Raw genomic sequence first — 21,722 nt, 5'->3', positions numbered from 1 at the left:
AAAGTAGTTCTGCGTTAAGTGGGGCTCTTTCTCATAATGCAATATGTCAGTGCTGACCACTGAAATGGGGGAAGGGAAAGGCTCTTGAGCAGTCTCTGTAAATAGGGTCTTGCCAAACCATTTGCAGGTTATAGTCAGCCAAACCTTGAGGGTCTTCACACAGGCTTTTTTAAAACCCAAACTTTCAAATGTCAACGGGGCCTCAAGCATCACTTCTAATGTGAATCTGCCTCACTAAAACTGAGAGTTGAGGGCCTCCGGATTTGGCTCTGTGCTGGCATATCACAATCACCACTTGGAGCTGACCACTTACTAGTAACAATGATGTGGGATTACTTCAGATATGAAGAGGTGTGGGGAAAAATGTTTACTTTGCTTCCTGATTTAGAGAAAATCCATCATCTAAGAAGGAAGCTATTCACAACGGTGAAGTCTCCAAAAACACGTCTATTAATAGTCACTGGAATCTTTATGGAGTAGGGATTACTATAAAGACAACTTGTCTGGTCCTCTAAGAAGACTTCTGAAGTTAACTATTTTTAACTAAATAAACAAGTAGTTTGTTGGGTTATCCAACCAATCAGTAAAAGGCCCACAAAAATACTCAATGGGGGAAATGCCTGTGAGTTGGTTGAGTGGGTAGCTTACTTTTTTTATCTTTTCCATTTGCCCAGCCAGCTAAGGGCCAGAAATCTGTGCTTTTTGTGGTTTACCTCACTTTTTATTTTTCCACTATTTCTTTTAATGGCTTTTTGTTCCATCAGCAATGGATTGGCAAATGCTTCTAATGATCAAGAGGTGAGCAACCAAAGAGGAATCCCAATTACAGTGGCCAGAAAGGACGCTAGACACTTGAGCATCTTTCCATTAACTAGATCCTCTACCTCTTTACATTACTTTGTGAAATTCTTCTCAGGAAGAGTTTCTATTCCACAGTCTACTGGATAGCAGCTCACGGATGAGGGAGCTAGCTGAAGCTTAAAAGGGCCAGTAGAAGTATATGTACATGCTCATAGGTACAAGCTGGGACATGAAGAAGGAAATATCTGAAGGCACATTAGAAAGAAAAGGAAAGAAAAGACTTCTCATGAAAACCATACACTCTCCTGAAGGTCTTTTCAACCACCCATATTTTCATGTAATTCTGAGTACTTCTTGATGAGGAGACTAACATCCATACAGAAAACACGACGCTTGGGAAACCTATGTTTCCACTGTGAATCACACACTAGCAAATACAGATCAGGACCTCAGATTTAGATCTACGTGCCCATTTCAATGTCTATCAATAGATTTATAGACACACAACACTCAGGCATTCCATTTTCAGCTTTTTGTCTACAATTACTAAACAGAACATTACAGCTGCTGGTGGCTAAAATCAGAGCTGCCAAGTTAAATTTAACTCTGCAGGTACTGATGGCAGAGAGTTATTTATCACGAAAGCCGCACAACCCTGCAACCTGGCCACTCAGTGCTCTAACAGAAGCCTCTACCTAAATAACACTGCTCTGAATCATCAACAATGACAATTTGTTTTCATTGCATGTACACCTGTCACCAATTACTTCTTCCTGAAGCACTAACACAGGTTTAAGGCCACGTCAAGTGATTTGCTGCAGTATAAGAGGATACCTAGATGGAGGCAGTTGGTTCCGAGTCTCCTTCTTTCCCTCTACTTGCAGTTCAGGGATTTTACTCTGAACTGTACTTACTCTGGTTTCTTGCACTGAATGTATGGGTCTTGAAGCTATTCAAAGGGCCAGCTGTTGGTCGGGTCCACGGGCCACTTGGCTATGGAATGCAGTTGACGTGCACATGGAGTGGAGCTTCTAATTTAGTTTCCTCCAAAAGAAATGTGGTCAGCACACAAACTAACATGAGGCAAATGATGAAAACAGGGGGACTAAGTCTGCTCTACTCTAAATGAAAATAATTCTGTAGATGCAATCTGCTATACAGTAAAATTTATTTTATGACCAATGGCTTACCTCCTGCCTTCCTACACCACTTTGATGAAAACTTTTCCCTTATTAATACAAGTAAATTTAGGTTTCGCAGCTCCAGTTTCTAATCCCCACCATGCCATTTATTAAATGATGAGATCAGGAGACAAAGAGAATGCAACTGGAATGTGACTGTGTATAAATTGCTCTGTATTGGAAATCTCATCCCATTCTGTTATTTACTTTTCTCCAAGTAAGATAATTATATTTGTATAGGCATAGGTATAGATATAGATTAGATGTTACATTACAAAGCCACAAGGGTTCCTGATCTTGTTAACATGATGGTTGTCATAGTTTGTTTTGTTTTGCATGAGCAAGAGCTCATTACTGAGAACCCTTGTCATTCACATCGACTTGTGTCTTCTTAATGGCGCATTTCTGAAATGAATGGCAGGACATATACATTTCAATTCAATCTGTACCTTGGAGTCTTGCTCCCACTGAAGTCAATGGGGCTTCTGGACAAAGGAAGCTTTATCGCTTGTGTTTTTACAGGCACACCCTAGTCTCTTGTTCGGTGTGCTTTTAAGGAAGGCCAATAGTGATTTTGAAATCATTTTGCTTTCAGGCATTAGTTTCAGCTGGTCTATTCGGCTACCTTCTGTACTAGGTTACTTGCACACTTACACTCTCCTAGGTTCAAAAGATGCCACAGTTCTTTGTATTCCTTGCAGTGCAGCAGGATACCACGATGCAAATATACAAGCCTTACCCTGTCTCAGTTAGCCAGAATGGGTATAGTTTGCTGTGCAGAAGAGGTGAACTAAAAACAAGTCTCACTGCTGGGGAGGGTAATAGCAGCACTGCTTTTGCATCAATCCCCTGCCAGGCAATCCATAGACTGACACTGATGGTTGCTCTGGAGGGAGTCACTTACCCTCCAAGCTAGAGGTAAGATGCCAGATAAGCAGTAGCCTGTAAAAAGGGATTAAAAGAAGAGAGAAAACCAGAGGGAAAGATTAAGATAATTTACCCTTGTATATTGTATCCATCATAAATCCCATTGTCAGTATCCATTGTTCAAGTACCTGACAAACTTCTGTTTCTATCCTCTCCATAAAAGCCTCCATCATATGGAAAGTTGCGTACCTTTCATGGTTTTATAATAAACTGGAAGTGGGTAACAGTGCGATATCAAAGGAAATAAAACTCCAGTTGCTATTGCTGCTGGGGTTGCCTTCTGAATGTGGCTTATACAATATTTCATCTGTGCTGACACCTTTCACTCTCAATTATTTGGCTGCTGTCAAAACAAATCAATCATATTATAGCACTGTGTCTTCATGTTACCATTCCACTGCAAGTTAGCTGCATTAGCTTTGAAATATATGGAAGTATAAAATTTATCTCTATTATTTATTTAATACAACTTTCTCCCTTGTGAGTTATCTCACAAACATAGCAAACTCAAATTATCTGATGTCAAACGTTGAATATATATAAATACCACTAAGAAATTTTAAAATAATGGCACTCATGGGAACATAAATGCATAAAGATATACTTGATAAGTCTTACACTTACAACCAATGATATTCTTCTGACAAATGGAACAAATAGTATATGTTTTTAATTTTGGTTGCAACTGGCCAAGGTGCTTGTATTAGATAAATGTAATTTCATAAGACATAACTCTGAACTACCACTCGTGCTAAAGCAGAGCAAAACAAAGATTTAAAGAACTGATTTTGTTACCAGTAAAATGAATGGGGAAGAAAAAAAAGCTGGGACTGAGTATTTTCTAAAGACGCTACAGCGCTGGGGGGGGGAAGATGGTCTTCCTTTACAGTTCACAAGCATTGATTTGGGAAAGGAAAAGCTAAAATCTCAAAGAGAGAATCTGAAAGTGATTGCTCTGTTCAGATTGTTAGACTTACAGTTTTCAGAGAACATGTACAGAATTTGTTCTTGAGAGGTTTTATCCTTTTAAAAATAAACAAAATAAAAGAAACAACTTTCAGGTTGCCAATAAGTGAATTTCCTGGAAATGTACTACTATCATTTCCTTGCTTTTTAGACAGGATTCATGTCCTGTTACAACTGCATCTTCTAAAATACAGAAGCCCAATATACTGGGAAAATTACAACAGGTTTATCATCTCCAGACATTTACCTCTTCTTCATTTATTGCTGCTGATGTAATGGGAAATCAGCTACGCAGTACAAAATACATTCAGGAATATTTGGGTTGTGCTTAACTTTAAAAAAACAAATATAATGGATGGACAGAAACAGTGCTGGATGAGGAAAGGGACAAGAGAATGAAATAGAATCTGAGAAACAGAAAAGGAAAGATATTCAAGGATTGGATTATATAAATCCAAAGCATCGCCATTGACTTGAATGGAATTAATCATGGAAGTGAGATGAGAAACTTATCATTAACCTGAAGATTTATTTTTGACATTGCATAATTTATCATAACAAAACACAACTAAGTGAAAGAAAAGTTTGTAAGATATGTCAAATCTAGAGCTGATTAAGTTTTAAAGTAATATTCATGTTAAAATAAATAAGCAAAAAAACCCCCTATAGCAGGTGACAGTCTAAGAACCCATATTGCGTTGGATCTTATTAACCTTGGTGGAAACTTCCAATCCTTCTATGGACCGAAAAAGGTTACTGTAAGTCCCAAATAACGAAAATTCACCTTATTATTGCAGCTACTTTAAAAGAGCCCAGCCTCTTCTAGGTCTATGAACCAGAACAAGACTTAAGAATTCAGGACATTTAGCAAAGGTCTAGCTGTGTCTGAGGAGCTCAAGGCATCTAACAGTAGTGATTTAAGCCACTTTGTAGGAAAGCATAGCACTAACTATCTGCATATTCATTTACAGGTGGGAAGAGAGTTGCAGAAACCATGCATGAATTGTCTGCCATCACATGGAACGCATCTGGGGTGGAGCGCAGAGCCAAACACAGGTCTCATGTCTGTGCTCTCTGCTACATCTGTCAGAGCAATAGGCTTGTAAAGACAAAATGTTCAAGGAATGAAAGCAGCTTCAGGGATCAGCAGCAAAATGAGACCAAGGCCCAAAGATCTCCATGAGTACAGATTTGTACCCAAAGGACATAAAATTGAATAGAGGTCTGGGGACAAGAAAACTCAAGGAAGTTTCACTTTCACCGTTTCTGATGTCACCAGACAGGTCCTGTTCCCATTTTAGAGCAATCTCAGTGGCAGACCGAATTTTTTTCTCAAAAAAGGGAAAAAAAAGAAGATGCTGTAAAATGTTTCAAGATGCATAAACTTCAAGATTTTAATAAGAGAGTCATAAGGCACCTTCAGAACTTTCCATGAGAATTTTTTTTAAAAAAAAAGATATCTTCATAAAAAGAGGAGGTGTATGGTTCTGTGGTACAGAACCACATGGACTTTAAAGAAATTTCATTTAAAAAAATTGGCTCTCAGGCAGTTAACTTGTATGTTCCATGCATTCAAAATTCACACTATTAAAAATGCCTGTAAACCCAGTTGGTCAATAAAGACTTTGTTGTTTTTATGAGTCCCTAAATATATATGTGCTTGATTAGAATCTCACTGGTCTATCAGGAACACAAGTTTGTATCCAGAGAGTTTTTAAAACATGAATCATAGGGATTTTATTAATACAAACACCATGGAAAAACAAAGGAAATTAAACCACAAAGACTATAAATGTCTGACTTAAAGCCACCAAGGCAAGGAAATTAAGAGTGAAGGTTGCAAATCCATCCTCGTAATCCTTCTACAACTTACTCTGTTGCAGCAGAGACTCAAATCAGCATGAGTCATGTATGCATACACCATATATATATACCTGTCTATTTGCATGTGATCTACAGTGTATGTAGCATATATGCTACAATGTGGAGATGAGGAACAGAGTGACAAAGACTAACCAGGATTTTCACTTGCATTTGAAATTTCTTGGCTTTTGTAAGATTACAGTAAGTTAAGTGCTTAACATTATTGGAATGAGTTTTCTCTACATTAATTTAAATTGTCACGGTCTAAATTCAAGAAGAAGATTAAAGGCTCCTGGAAACAGGTGCAAAGATATACTTTAAAAGCAGCATTAAAATGCATCCATGTTCTGGTTGACAGAAATTTCATTTACAATCCTGCACGCACAATATTCCTGCCAGGAGCAGTATCAGTCTGAGTCAGGACTGAATAAAAGGGGACATTCCCAGAAACGCCCAGGTCTTGCACACCAGTCACACCACAACTCCTACCCTAGTGGTCACGTCTGCTAGAGGGTAGTTAACGAACAGGTTTGTGGTGGAAACTTTGGGGGGGTGCAGACTACTTTTGCCTTTCCCATCTGCTTCTTGGCATGCAAGTCTGGAAACTTAGACTCTGCCAAAACTTGGCCTGCAAAGTTTAAGTAGGTGTGAACACTTTGATTTCAGAATTAATTTGATCTACATCACATCATTACTCCTCACTGATGTCGTTCCATAACCATCAGTAGTGAAAAAATAGGCACATCTGAGACCTATTTTGGGTGGAAGTCAACAACAGAGCACACAAGCATTAAGACTATTGCATTTTAACGCCTCTGACTGTAGGCCTTTAACTTATGGGGCAGAAAATCCAAACAACAAATAGCTAACACACTGGGAGTGATCAATAAACAACTAGTAACTAATAAAGCCCTGAACCTTTCACATTCCCTCTGTGAAGGCAGCAATTTGCCACTGAACAAGCTGAGTAATTAACATGGGGCCACACCATTCCCACAGGAGAAGCCTTGTATGGTGGGGGAAAAACCAACCAACCAACCAACCAACCCACAGCCCAGTAAGGTTCTTTCTGTACTACGTTCAGAAAAGCAGTTTTTGCCCTTTCTCCCAAAAGCAAATGTTAGGCCTTCCAGAGAGTACATTTACTGGGAGACCGGATGAAGACACAAAACCTTCTACCTACCCCACCTTTAGGGATCTCTGCCTATTCCTTCAGCTCCCTTACAGCATGGTTTGGATGTTGTTACAGCTGTTAGCCTGAGGAAACCTGCTGTAGTGGCTGCTAATCCATAGGCGCTCCGTGCATGCCACAGTGTGCCTAAGGATGCACAAATTTCCCTGTATTAAGGTAGGGAGGTTAGTCTTAGGGGGTGGCTAACCCCTTCTTTGTATAAGTGAGCTCTTCACAGTGACTGCGTTATGTGCAGCATTTATACAGTGATAGGAGAGACATATTTGGTTTGAGGGCTTCACAGAAATTGCTAGTGAGTGCAGCTCCTTTTCTTGGTTCTTGTCATTCTTGTTCTGGTTATGTTAGTACACTGCATAAGTACCTGGGAATAAACTATTCCTCTAAGTGAAACATCATTTTGATTATTACTGACATTGGTGCTCATTAAAATACATAAGTGAAACACTGCCTTTCTGTAGACTCTGAAAGCTATTTCATGTTACTTGAAGGAGAATACAAATGAATAGGGACTGCATCACTTTAGTTAAAAGAGGAAAATGTTCTAAAAAACTGGAATTTGGACTCTAGATCAGTAAGCAACTGAGGCTTGTAGTTTACTTCTTTTCTGTCTCTTTTTTGTTTTTCATCTCTCTCTGATTTCTGATTTTTAAGGTATGTGTACATGGAGGAAGGAAGACAGAGCATGTTTACTTTATCTGTTGCACAATTAATGATACAAATCTACGTTCCGATGAAACAAGATGTAATAAATGTAAACAATACTTTTTTCCTTTTTGTTACCATTGTCTTTACCTAAATTTTTTTTGACTGATCTCTACCTGAAAAAAGCCTTTTAAATTTTTTTTACCATCATCTATGTCTACTGTTACTCATATCGCTGCATTTTAATGGCTATTTTCTAGCTCTCAAGATGTTTAATACATTTCCCCTTCCACTGTATTGCAGCTAAAATATGACCTGCTACTGTTTAAATAATGTAATTTAATGATTTCACATTTTCAGCCATGCAAGGTTTCCTTTCAGCACTGAAGCCTTTCACTAATGATTTGGGGAGATAGTTTGTTCTCATTTCTTTCAGAACTCAAGATTGAGAAACTCTGACTTGGAAATAAATTATTGACATTCACTTTAGGAACAGTACAATGTGTAGTGGAAATAAAATACACAAAGTTTCAGTTCCATGAGGCTAGAATCTCCAACTTGTTGAGTTCTTTCAAGGTTCAAGTGTCATTCAAGCTCCATATCCGTGCAGATATCTAAAACACTGTTGTGCCATTGCTACGTGTTGTAATATATTTGGGCCAACCCTTTGCAGAGAGACTCCCAAATTGTTACCCATGGTGCGCGAGTGAGCTGGTAGGCAACACTGTGCTAGTTTCTTCTTATTTCAAACATGTATACTATACTAAAAGGATAGCTAAAATACATTAACTTTTTAGCTAAAACTGCTTTGGCTGTCATGGAAAAGTGAACAAAAGGAGCAGACAGCCTTTAGCAACTCCTCAGCACTGGAATACCTTCCCGTTTCTTAGTGCTTTCAACATGAAATCAACAGGGCTACACAGAGACCTATTACACAAGAGGCACAAGAATCAGATGGGCTTAAGTAGAGAATGTCTTTTTATGAATATCAGCTCCCAGGCATTACTGAATACTCTGCGATTAAGCAACTACTAGTCCCTTGGAGAGACCCTTGAGAAGGATAACTAAAACTGAAATAAAAGAACACACTCCCCCCAAAACCTAGAGAAATCTGACCTGGCAAAGGAGATGCAGCAGCTGAAACTGTTCAGCCCAGAGAAAAGTTTCATGATGACAGAAAGTTGAATATTGATGAACAGCAGTTTAGACAATAAGAGGAAAGCTGGCAGAATGTTTTCTGCATTAAGTCAATAAGGACAGGCCAAGAAGCCATGGACTGAAAGCAGTAGTCAGGCACAACATTGTCTTGTAGAGTACCTACCTCACTTTTTCCCTTCTCATAACCATTGCTATTGTGACACCTCCAAAATTTTTGCTGGGTAGGAAAGCACAGCTGTGTTCCAGCTGTAATTCCAAGAAATGGTGAGGGGAAAACAGGTGTATAAATTTATTGGGACAACAGCTTTCTTGGATGGTTCTTAAACTCTTCAGTGCTTTTAGTGGAATACAGTAAAAAGTTATGGTTGTTGATTTTATTGTTTTCAAAGAACTGTTGGTGGAAAGCCAAAGTTGCACAGGTGAATCTGTGCTATGTTCAGGGATTTCTGTTTGCTCTAAAGCAGATGGCTCTATTCTGCCACCAACCCTCTGGCATCTCAGTAACTTGTATTCTTTGCATACTCATTGTGCATATGAAATTTGCTTAATAGGAGCCAGGGAAAACATATTTTTGTGTAAATTTCACAGCAAGACTTTACACATTCATCTTCCTTCCTTCTGTTCTTATGCATTTGATTTATTTGCTCAGGGATCAGATACGGTATAGCAGTGTGTATGGCAAATGACATAGTGTAATGAACAGAAAATAATCAAGTATGTATCAAGGAGAGTAGTTTTGAAAGAAGCTTACAGGCTAAACCTCTTTTCACTTACAGTGACAAAATTCCTATTGACTTAGTGGGGGATCACGACCATATAGCAACTGAACAATTTAACACAAATATATTTGGGAAAAAAAAAATATCTTATTTATAGGTAACTGACAAATGAAGAATAGGTAATTTCACTGAATAAGTTGTACTGTGTGAGTAACTTCCATATCATTAATTGCTCTTGAATTTTTAAAGAAACTCATTTTCTCATTTTAAATGCTTAACATATCTCCTCTATGATTCCTATCACTGAATGCTCTTTCCTCTTTCCACAAGCAAGAGTTTTAATTGTTTTATCTAATCACCCTAAGGTCTGAAAGCCCCTGAGAAGAAAATCAGTTAAACATATATATGGATCACAGAAGATTTAGTAGGATTATTCCCTTGATCAACATTTAGTATGAATTCAAGTACTCTATTAGATCAGAACTTTTCTGAATTCATACATTATTCAAAAAGTCTTCGGGGTGTTGTCTTTTGAGTTACCTGCTGAGGTAGTTTGTGATTAAAAGGTTTAGAAGTTTACTGATGAGAGAAGAAGTAAAAAACATCAGGAGAAGATCCAGCTCACAGAAGCTGTGGACACCTGTACTTGACTGCACTGGAAATCCAGGGACAGCAGATGTGACAACAGGAGTAATGAGACAGGTTAAAGAGCAGCATGAAAACACGTCCCCCACTCATCTAGGTTGACTATGCCACAGTGAGGTTTAAGAGAGATGAATGTTGACGAATATCGTCTGATTTTGCTCAAAGAGCAGGAATTACGAAAACTGTGTTGAGGTACAGGCTTCTATAAGTATACCTATAAAAGTGCTGGCTATGAAACAGAACACACGTTTTATGATTACCTTTCAAATAATCACAAAAAACGGGGATCAGAAGTCAATCAGGTTCAATGGAACTGATGATATCACACAACTAAAGACGTTCTCTAGAAACACAGCACTGTCACCTGACTCCTACCTTCATTCACACATGCATTGGGTAGTCTATAGGAAGCAACAGAAGCTTACAACTGTGATTCAGGGCTCTTAAGTGCTATCTTGACTGAGTTACTTCATTTCCTTGTACGTCACTGTACTGGGTCTGGCTAAGCTGGAATTGGTTTTCCCCTGTAGCAGCCCTCATGGTGCTGTGTTTGATGCTGGGAGCTGGCAGGGTGTTGATAGCACACTGGTGTTGTGGCTACTGCTGAGAAGTGCTTATACAGCACCAAGGCTCTTTCCAATATTTCCTCCCCCCCCAGTGGGACGGGGTGGGCAAGATCTTGGGAGGGGACACAGCCAGGACAGCTGATCCGAACTGACCAAAGGGATATTCCAGACCATATGATGTCTGCTCAGGTATAAAGCTGGGAAAAATGAGGAAGGGGATGGGGTCACCCTTGATCCTCTGAGGCAACCACTACGTGTATCAGAGCCCTGCTTCCTGAGAAGGCCTGACATCGCCTGTTCATGGGAAGTAGAGAATAAATCTGTTTTTTCTTCCGCGCACGGACCTTTGCTTCGCTTTGCTTATATTAAAACTGCTTTTGTTTTACCCACAGGGTTGGTTTTTTTCCCTATCTTATTTTCTTTCCCCTTTTTGCCCTGTTGAGAAAAAAGGGGGAAGGGGGGGAAGTGACAGAGCGACTTGGTGGGTACTTGGCATTTAGCCAAGGTCAAACCACCACAATCAGTTTCGCTTCCAAATAATGAGGGCAGTGGCACTTGCTTAGAGGATCGGGAGGGAAGGGTAGAGAAGATGACAAACAGCAATGTGACTGAGTGAATCTGTGGGTCCTGTTCCTTTCAGCCACTTTATGGAAGGTGTGCTGGCACCCACAGATAAGGAACTGCACCAGATGCTCCAGCAAGTCCCTATTTGATCCCTGCTTCTATCTACCAGTAAAGATTATAGAGGAAAACCTTTCATCTGGTAAGGTCATAGCTTGCAAAATTTGTTTGGCAGCAGAGTTACACCTTTTAGCTAGCAATTAGACACCCATGGCTAAACTAAAGAGCAAAGGTTTCCCAGCTTAATCCCTACCCTCCAGCTCTACAACATGGGGTGAATAAATGACGTAAGAACTGCACAAGTTTATGTTTATTTATAATACTACATAACCAGCAACTATAACCTGGAGCACTCCAGAGTGGAAGGATACATTTTTATAATGCCTGTTTCTTCATTAAGATTTCATCATCCACCTACGCTAAAAAGCCACTTCCCCTTCACTTTGTTGTATCTGCTTTTTCCCGCTCCTGTTCCCGCATTATTTTTTTAATCTCCAGTTCCCTACTTTACATGCACTCTCAAATTTTAAACAAGCAAAATTTGTGCATTAGTGTGTCCTTTTCATCTATGATTTATGAATGACAGGTTCTTCGATGCAGCCTAATGGTATGAGAGAGACATTATTTTAAACATTAAAGTGAAAACCATTTACAACTATGATAAGAGAGGTCTGTTGACATTAAACTTTAAAACATGCACAAGGTAAAGGCAAGTAGCTGCTCCAACAGGTGAGAGTACTATGCGTGCGGTTTGTAAGGGAGTTTGTTTGACACATGAGCTGTCTCTTCCTTTTTTCTGTTTCACAACCTGTAGGATTTGGTGCTTCAAACAATTCATCTGGTAATCAGTAGTCACCAGAGTTTAATAATTAAACAGTACTTCAGGCACAGTGCAGAGCATTTATTTAAAAAAAATAGTATTCCATCTGAGGAAAACTTTTCCTACTATTTACATCAGCAAGAAATAAAAATAAACAAATAAATAAATAAATTGAAAAAGCTAAAGCTTTGATACTTCCTGCTCACACCTTTATAACTTTCATACTGGACAGTCCCTTAACATCGTTTTCCATTAAAACTGTACAATTCAATTGTAACATACTGGCTAATACTTATCTTGCTATACTTCGTTGAGTTCTGTTCAGCAGCAACTGCTTTCTGAGAAGCAATCAATATAATTAGGAGTAGTAAAAAAATACACCTGTATTTTATATCTTATGTGTTTAGATTGAGTACTGTTTCTAACAGTGTTAGACACAGAACAGCAGCGAATACTAGGGAAGAGCAGGGATATGGTATCTCATAGAACTGCTTTTCAGTCTGATTTTAGACCACAGGGAGAATGCAGCAGATATCTTAGGGTAGAACTGTTGCAAGCATGGTACAGCTCAAACAATGAGGAGGATACATACAGAGATGAACTTTTTGCTTGTGACTCTGGAGTCATGTAACTCCCTCAACAGCTTGGATGAGGATGGCAGAACCTTACTGATAAAGCAGACCTACAGCAAGAACAAGAATGCCTATCTGGGGCACTGATGGCAGCTGAGAAAACTCTGATTTTATAATAAAAGGTTTTTTTAAAAGTGATTTTGATGCAATACTGTGGTTTTAGTTGCCCCTATTCATTCAGCTACCCTAATCAGCAGCGGCGAAACCTAATACTTGTCTTCATGCTGCCATTTGAAATTTTGAAGTGAACTGAGTATGGAAGATTAATCACTGATGACAGAAAAGCCTAATGAATCATTCAAGTACTTTACATCACTGACCCATAGAATCTAAGATGCAACCTCCAATCTGTTTTTATAAAAATGCGAATATCCCTTAAGTATCTCTCAAGTATTTAGAAACAATCCAAGTATTAACTTTCAATATGCATCAAGAGCAACATTTCATTGGAAAAAGAGATCACTCAGTTTAAAAGAGAGATAAGGTGAAACAAATAGGCAAAAGAACCTATTAGAAAAATTATAAACGTGACTTACCTTGTAGATTTTGCAATGGCAAAGTCATGATGCCTCCTGCTGCAGCTGCTGCTACCAGCCCTTGGATGTTGGTGAGATTCGCTGTAGGTAGAGTTAGGACGAGTCCTTGTTGGCCCCCCAGCTGCCCAGCCATGTTGAAAGGAATAAGGATCGGCTGATTCAGGGCTGGAGTGCCTCCTGGCATCACACCCGCTACTGCTGAGGCTAACTGTTGGGCTGTCAGTAATGGCTGTAACAAAACACAGACAGCAAGCCTATTTTACTGTGCATGGCTCAGTATTACGCACTCCTAAGTCTTCTGGCTTAGGATCCTTTTGTGTCCCATTATACACATGCACTGCTTCCAGTATCTTAAAGTGTACATTTTCACCAACACAGAAAGTTTTGACAAACTTGACAGGCTGAAGCTGTAAGCATTACAGTCATGTAGCATGGTAGCAATCCCATTTGAATCTAGACTGGAAAATTCATTATGCACTGAAGATAATTATGAACACAAGAAGGCCTAACTCAAATCAGCCCGCAAGTACCTAAATGCCAACATTTCCCAAATTTTTCCAGTTGTATACTGATTGGTAAAAAGCTGAAAACACTACAGTAACAATTACCAGAAACTATATGGACCTGCAAAGTGGAAGAACATTGAGTGTCTTCTTAGACCATGGCTGAACTTGGATAAAACTGTGAAGTGACATGGGAAATCTTTTAAAATGTTATACAGTGACATACTATTATGCCTACGTTTTGCTCTAAAGAAAATAAATACCTGGCATAAAAGATAATGAAATGCCTTTACTAATGCAGGAGCTGTGTGCGACAGGCAGAGCTGTCAGAGCCAATAAGGTTGCATTAAAATTGCACAAGCTTTTTAATATCAAATTATGACATGTATTTAAAAAATAACTTCTGTAAGAAATTCAAATAATTTAACCTCCTAAATATGCAAAACTGAGTAAGTTTTATTTTAGAAAAACATACAAAAAGTTCATCTTTCCAAACAAATAATTTAAAAAACATATACATGATACATACATGCTCCCTTTCTGCAGCCAAACAGAATCACATTTTCTGCATTACACAGATCAAAGATGATCAGTCGCAGTTTTTTACTTTTTGTCAAATTGCATGTCTTGATTAGTCAAAAAGAAAGATACTGACCTGAGGCCCAACAGGGAACGCAGGATGGGACTGACTGGGTTGGTGCTGGTCTGCTGGGCTTGTGTCAGGCAGCACCGTGTTTCCTCTGGCCTCTGAAATCCAAAGAGCAGATTGACTTTAATATCAAGCCTGAGGACTGGCACATTACCTTCTACTGATGTCACATAACATCAAGCTGAAAATGATATGTTAAAGTGCTTTATCAATAACTCAAGCACTCAAATCACTTATCAGCTGCATAAATTATGCTAACATTCATTCAGACCAGCCAACTCATTCAAGGAGCTACAAAAATCTGACAGCAGTGAAACTGAAGCTATCATCAACCCAGCTAATGTGGGTTGCATTATACATCAATTTACATACAGCACATGAGCACTCCGCGTGTGTGGGAACTGCGTTTTTTACGCTTAGGTGAGCATCAGCCATTCTAATTTCTGAAAGCAAAAATTATCTGAAAAACAATCAAGTCACATCTACTTTGTATCTTAATAAAGTATTTTCTTTTGTCAGTTACTGAAGCAGCAAAGGCTGTACTATGCACAGTAAAAAGGCACTATGAAAACTGAAAACAGGTAGGCTTCCAAACGACAGCTTGTTTTCTAAATTGCATGTGGGGGGTGAGCAAAATTCTGTGAAACCAAGGATTTCCAGCATTTATTTAGATGATCAATATCCAGCAATCGAACTATATGCTGGGCACTAATGACTTGCTAAGCACAGAACACAGCCCAGCCCTACTGGATTTTGCTGAAGTCTGCAATACAGATTTGAAAAGGGAAAAGAGAAAGAAAAACGTCCTATCAGTTATAAGAAAGTACCAAGATGCTTTCAAAACTACATCCCAATCCTCCATTTCCTTCGGGTGAAGGACTTGCGTTGATTCACAAAGTTTTCCAGTGCTGACGGCACGATCAGGCCCACGTTTATCTTTGAAGCTGAAAGAATGACAGCAAGTATCAAAAGTAGCTGCAAGAATACTGTGGTCTCTTAAAAAGAAAACCCTGGCGATGGCGTCAGGTTTCCTGGTTGGTATGATAGCTCCTGTTCTGTTATTTTTTTTCTGATGAGCAGTTGAAATCCCGTTCTAAGTAAACCTTAACAATATGCTCTTTTCCAATGTTTGTCCTATGACTAACAAGTGCAAGATAATTCAGAACCAGTTTATTGGCGCACCCTGGCACAGTAAGGAAAAAGGATACGACTCTGTCATACTTATAAATTTTAAAGAGGGTATTATCAGCTCATTTAAAACAAATTCTTCTATATATTCTCCAGGGGGACAGACTTATAAATAATGGAAATGTGAAAAGAAAAAAAAAACTTGAGCACATTAAGGTACAAATAAAATTGACTGCTACATATTATTCAATTGACTTCTATCTCTACAGCAAGGTGTCAATCATAACAGCATTTTAGAATAAGATTAAACAATAAATGTGTAGAGTTATTATGCAGAAATCTGAAAATCTGATTAATTCGTAATATTTTTGTGTGGTCTCAAAAATTCAGAAATGGACGCTGCTTTGGGAATACTTACAAACGGTCTATTGAAATATCTGATTTGGAACTAATAAAAACATACAGACTTGCAGACATTTTATGGAGTGAATTCTACAAAAATATGTTTGGCATTTTAATGACCACTGTCATTTAATAATGAGAATAAGCTGACCTACTATAATCGCTGAGGACTCAAACAACTGCCTAATAACATGAAAAAAGAGGCCCAGTCACTAAATTTTTTATGTGCAATTTACTCATCCAAGTTACTTGAAAAGAAAAAAATGTAACTAGATATGCGAGATTCAGTGAAAACTGTTTCTTTTAAATGCATTACAGTCCTACTGCTGCTGCCATCCCTAAGACCAAAGATAGGTTTTCTTCGGTGTGAGTTCCACCTATACTAAATAAAGTGGTATTTTAAACATAATTTCACCTTTGGTAATTTCCACATATTGTTGTAGGGTTTTTTAATCTTCCCATCACAGCTGTATGTATAAAGTGATATTAAATCGAAGGCTCGATACCAATGAATATGTAACTCCCCATTAAGATCAAATCTTGTAAGTCTTATAAGTTGATGTGATTTTAAGGGCTGAAAATTTTGTCTTTGCTTATGATCTAATTAATATTAAAACAAGCTCCTGATAATCTGTCACATCATTAAATTGTCCTATGAAAGCTTTGGGAGAAGAACAAAAAAAATGGAGTCAAATATTCACTAGAATTACATTTTATTGCAATTACTATAGCTTGAGCTCTCAGAAAATAAAAAAGAAGTTCTGAAGAGATATACCTGTGTTTTAGTATTTTTTTCCATGGTGCAGCTATCCTAAGAACCACTGTTTTCTGTTATCTGTACCCTAAGGATTTTGCAATATTGCATTCACAAGCTGTATGTAGTACAAGTGGGTTATACAGGACCGTAAAGTCAGAATTAATTATACTCCTTTCCTTTTGCATTGCACTAATTGGAATCACTTAGGATTACATTCCTTTCATATGGTCACTCATTGCAGACGATGTATCTTTTTATTTCAGTACCTGAATGCTCTGCCTGCTGCTTCTAGCTCACTTTCCATATGATCTCAGAAAAACAGCACGCACTTTCACGTACATGAATGTGGTCTTACACGGCACCCTATATGCAATTATGCATGCCGTATTCTCAGACCAAAATTCTCACATTTCCTCTCATGCCCCTTCAAATCTACCTGCTATAACAGGCACTCAAGAGTCAAGGTTTTTTTGAAAACATGCAGGAAAATCTGCCTGCTGGGCTGTCAGTAAATACAGCGAAGCGAGGATTTCAGGGTTAAATTCTGTTGCATCACACACAGTGACAGCATTTGTTCCTTGCCACACGCTGTCTTCAGCGAGACACATAGGTCAGAGCTCCCAGGAAGCTGAAGTAGAGCACAAAACACTGGTAGAAGGCTACTTTTCCTTTTCTGCCTTACAATATTGACTGGGTAGCTTCCTCTGATTTCAGAGGATCTAAGGAGTTGGGAAAGCTCTGTGTCACAGCTACTATTTCTGATTCACAGAGTCATTGCTACTAATTTGGAAAAATACCTTCATTAAGACCATTGCCCTAAACTGGCAGAGCACAATCCCCTGCATTGTTTTTCCCCTCTGTTTTACTGCCTTTATTTGGGAGTTCATTAGTTCCAGATGCTGAAATAACCTCTGCAGGTAAATTATTCCCCTCTCCAAATTCCAGTCTTCACTAATAAAAATGGCCTGTCAAAATCCAGCCTAGATTTTCCACTTGTCCAGATCCAGCACATTACCTCCTGTTAGGCTAACCTCCAACGCTGCTCAGGTTTCTATCAGCGAGGGGTATGGTGGCAAGGAACGAGGACTCAGAGCAGTCCCTATGGAGCTGGGGAGCTACCAGCAGCACCTTCTCTGCTCTCAACTATGCTTTGGAGAGACCGTACTCTCGTTACACCTCTGATAGCTGGTGCACAAGGGACAGGGAGAAGCAACAGGGAACCTGCTCTAGAAAGAGATGTAATTCTCCTTAACACTGTTTGCCTAGGCAAGGAGCTAAGACTTCTCTTATAACTGAGCACTGCCATCACAGCCTAAGTCAATGAGTTTGCTCAGTAGTACTGTACGAACAGGCAGGAGTGCTACTGCCATGCTACGGCCATGACTGCAGACAAGGCTTTAATATTTAATAAGCAGTATTCATCATATATGATTCATCATAAATTAATTATAAATTATATAATACAGACACTCACCTCTCATCCCACCAAGGGGCTGGAAGGGCATGACACAATAAAAAATTGAAGTGCACTGTAAACATTGTAAAATAATCCTCTTAAAATAAAACATTATTTTAAATAAAGCCAAGTAAAACAAAGGCAACCTTCTTCTCCCTTTATCAAAATGAAAAAAAAAAACCCACAACAAAACCCAAGCAGAAAACCTTGTTGAACAATACCTGGCTTAAAAATGAGAAGACCATAAGAGAAACATCAGAGTGAAAAAAAATCCCACATCCCAAGGCCTCTGAGCCTCATACAAAATTACAACTGTAAATGCACTAGTTATAAACAGGCTTTCCACAGTTTGCTTCCTTTCTGTTTCTTACACATCTTCAGCCACACAACAGGTAACTCAGTTCTAAATGTCTTTATCTCCCAGTGCCCCACACAAAGGAGGGAATGCTCTAATCCCCACTTTACAAATGAGCAACTAAGGGATACAGGACATCATTCAGGTTGGAAAAGACCCTTGGGATCATCGAGTCCAACCATCAGCCCTACTCTACAAAGTTCTCCCCTACACCACATCCCCCAACATCTCATCCAAACGACCCTTAAACACATCCAGGGATGGTGACTCCACCCCCTCCCTGGGCAGCCTATTCCACTGTCTGACCAATCTTTCTGTGAAAATTTTTTTCCTAATGTCCAGTCTGAACCTCCCCTGTTGCAGTTTAAAGCCATTCCTTCTTGTTCTATCGCTAATTACCTGTGAGAAGAGACCAGCACCAACCTCTCTACAATGTCCTTTCAGGTAGTTCTAGAGAGTGATGAGGTCTCCCCTCAGCCTTCTCCTCCTCACACTTAACAGTCCCAGCTCCTTCAATCTCTCCTCACAGGATTTGTTCTCCAGGCCCTTCACCAGCTTCATTGTCCTCCTCTGCACTCGCTCCAGCACCTCGAGATCTCTCTCATATCGAGGTGCCCAAATCAGCACCATTTAGGCACCTAGGTCTCCTTAGCTGTAGTTACACTGTTCAGGAAAGCATGGGTCAAAACACAAAACTGCTCTGTGACTCCTTGGCTACTCCATGGCTACCAGTAGCTCTGGCCCATGCTCCCTAGAGCCCTGCGCTCGTATGCACTGCCCGTCCCAGGAGCCTTGTCTCACCTGGTGTCCGATGCTTGCAGGGAACCTGCAGCTGACGGGCAAATGTGACTATACTGAAGAACGTTACAGGATATATGATGGAGGGCATTAAACATGCACATCCAGCTCTGTCCCGGGCCTCCTGGTTCCCCTGCAGGTGTGTGCTTGTGCCTGCTCAAAGGCACGATGCACACTGGTGTTTCCTCTCAAACTCTGCACCAGAGCTCTCTCAAAGCCAGTGTTCAAACCACAGCATAGGAGTAGCCTCAGCAGATGATCTGGACATAAATAACTTCCTCAAAGTCTTCAAGAATGAATTCAGGGTGTCTCACGTTTGTACCAGGGAGATGCTGGGCCACCTCTCTTTAGTGCTCAATGCTTTGAAAAACAAGCAGGATCAAATTTAATACTACTAGATTTTCAGTAATCAAAAGAACACATAAATCCTTCTGAGATACCCATTTAAGCAAATATTTTAAATGAATCAACATTAATAAAAGAATGCAGCATTTCAAGTAACAGTTCATATTAACATCCTTAGACACAGTTCCACAATGTGACATTAAATTACTTGTATTTATCTCTCAGTAACTGTAACAATAAGAAATCAAGAGTAGACTTTTCTTACTCACTGAGCCAGCTCACATTAAAAATACAGCTTTAAGAATGAAATCATTACAGTGAAAATACTGCCTGTGAGAAAAAAGTCTTACATTTTTAAAACTAATAAACTCACAGTCTGAGCATATAATATAGCTGCATTTAGATCACAAGTCATCTTATCAGGAGAAAAAAAAGATAACTTTTTAAAAGAAATTAAATAGACTGACTGATAATATTCAAATTATTGGGTATGGTGTGTGAAAGTTCATCATCTCTGATTAAAGTAACTTAGCTCTTCATTAAATGAACCCTTAATTGTCAGCAATTACACCAGCAGCAACCTTGCTGAACAAAATTTAATAGCTGAAAGAAAAAGATGCAGCTGATAATGAAAAAACATAACATTCCCTCCAAACAATCCTCATTCTGCCATGAAGCACCATATTGTGGCTCTTAATTTCACTATTTTAATTTTCCTGCTGCCTCAGAGGTTAGACATGTAGGTAGGAAGCCTTTCCAAATCACATCGTAAAACCTTAGTAATCAGATTGCTACACAGAATTTCACAAACACATCTAAATTTTACAATACTTTCAGGAGAGAAAATTGAGATTTTATGCTGAATCCATTTTACATTGGTATTATCCTATGGTTATCAGAGGAGATATTCCTGCTACCTCAGCAAAGAAAATCAAGATTAGAAATTAAATGAGAATAATGAATCATGCACTGAAAGGTATGAATTTAAGCTTGGACTTCTCACATTTAAGTAGTCAGATAGTTGTCATCTTCAGTCCACGACCAAGGTGTGGCATACAATTCACTCATCTAGATTGTATAAAACTTCTCTAAGTATCAGGTTATCCCACCGATCGTTAAGCAATTCACCTTTTACTGCTGATCTCTACTTCAGATTCTAAGCTTTTATTTTTAGGCAGTGATTTCAGCCTCACAAAGAAAACCAAACAAGTAGAGAACTGGGGGTGTGCAGAATTACCACCAGCACCTGTTAACTCTGAAACCTAACAATGTTGCAGTGTCAGTATCATTTTACAGTTCGATCATTTCAGCACAGCATACAAGTACTGTGCTGATCTTCCACAACATCAGATGGTCTCAACTTACATAACTCTCACACTTAATTTTTCCCTACCTATGTACGAATCCTTCTAGTTTACCTTTGAAAATGTTTTTGGTGTGATAAGAAAACGCCATATTGATCTGCCTTATTGACATATATGTCAATGCAATATCCTGTACAGAATGCTAAAAATCCTGCATGCAAAATGGATTGAATTAGCCAGCAGAATGAATAGAGCAGATTTGCTTTACTGACTGTATCATTCAGTATTTAAGTAAGTAAAACCTCACAGTTTTCTACTTATCTGAACCTGCCACGCAGTTGTTACCGCAAAGCTACCAAAATCACTGCAGAGCTCAAAATCATTCTGCCAGCAGAGCACAAAATCTCGCCTTTGCCTAGTCCCTGGGATATTTTCTCCTAAAGGATCTTCTCCCACAAGACACATAAGGTAGCGGGAATCACTGTGCTCATTACCCGTATGCACAGAGCTTGGCTTGTATTTACGCACCTGCATCTTTCTGGATCGGAACTGATAACATTAAAACTCCGTGACGTTTCTAATGAAAATCAGGCGGCTATTAAAGTGATTCATGTTACCGAGAACTTCTCCTGGGCAACCACCAGTTATATTTACCACCAAACAAAAAACCTACCACACCAAGGCACAAAAATCACAGATAACGCGAAACCCCAGCTCTCCCAACTGCCTTAAATTTTCTTCTTCCCCATCTGTATT

The 21,722-nt window shown here is 39.0% G+C and overlaps 1 protein-coding gene across 2 annotated transcripts in view; it reads right to left on the bottom strand.

Moving 5' to 3' along the window:
* POU6F2 (POU class 6 homeobox 2) overlaps window positions 1-21,722 on the bottom strand; it is a 318,794-nt gene that overhangs the window by 173,078 nt on the left and 123,994 nt on the right. For both annotated transcript variants that reach the window (XM_074886724.1, XM_074886634.1), the window contains 2 exons: window positions 14,428-14,519; window positions 13,270-13,498 (listed from right to left, as the gene is read on the bottom strand). In XM_074886724.1, coding sequence (XP_074742825.1) covers window positions 13,270-13,498; window positions 14,428-14,519 — 321 coding nt within the window. The remainder of the gene's footprint in view (window positions 1-13,269; window positions 13,499-14,427; window positions 14,520-21,722) is intronic.

The sequence above is a fragment of the Strix uralensis genome, chromosome 1 (assembly GCF_047716275.1).
Source record: "Strix uralensis isolate ZFMK-TIS-50842 chromosome 1, bStrUra1, whole genome shotgun sequence".
In the NCBI taxonomy this organism is placed as follows: Eukaryota; Metazoa; Chordata; class Aves; order Strigiformes; family Strigidae; genus Strix; species Strix uralensis.
This window is presented reverse-complemented; position numbering and strand designations above follow the sequence as displayed.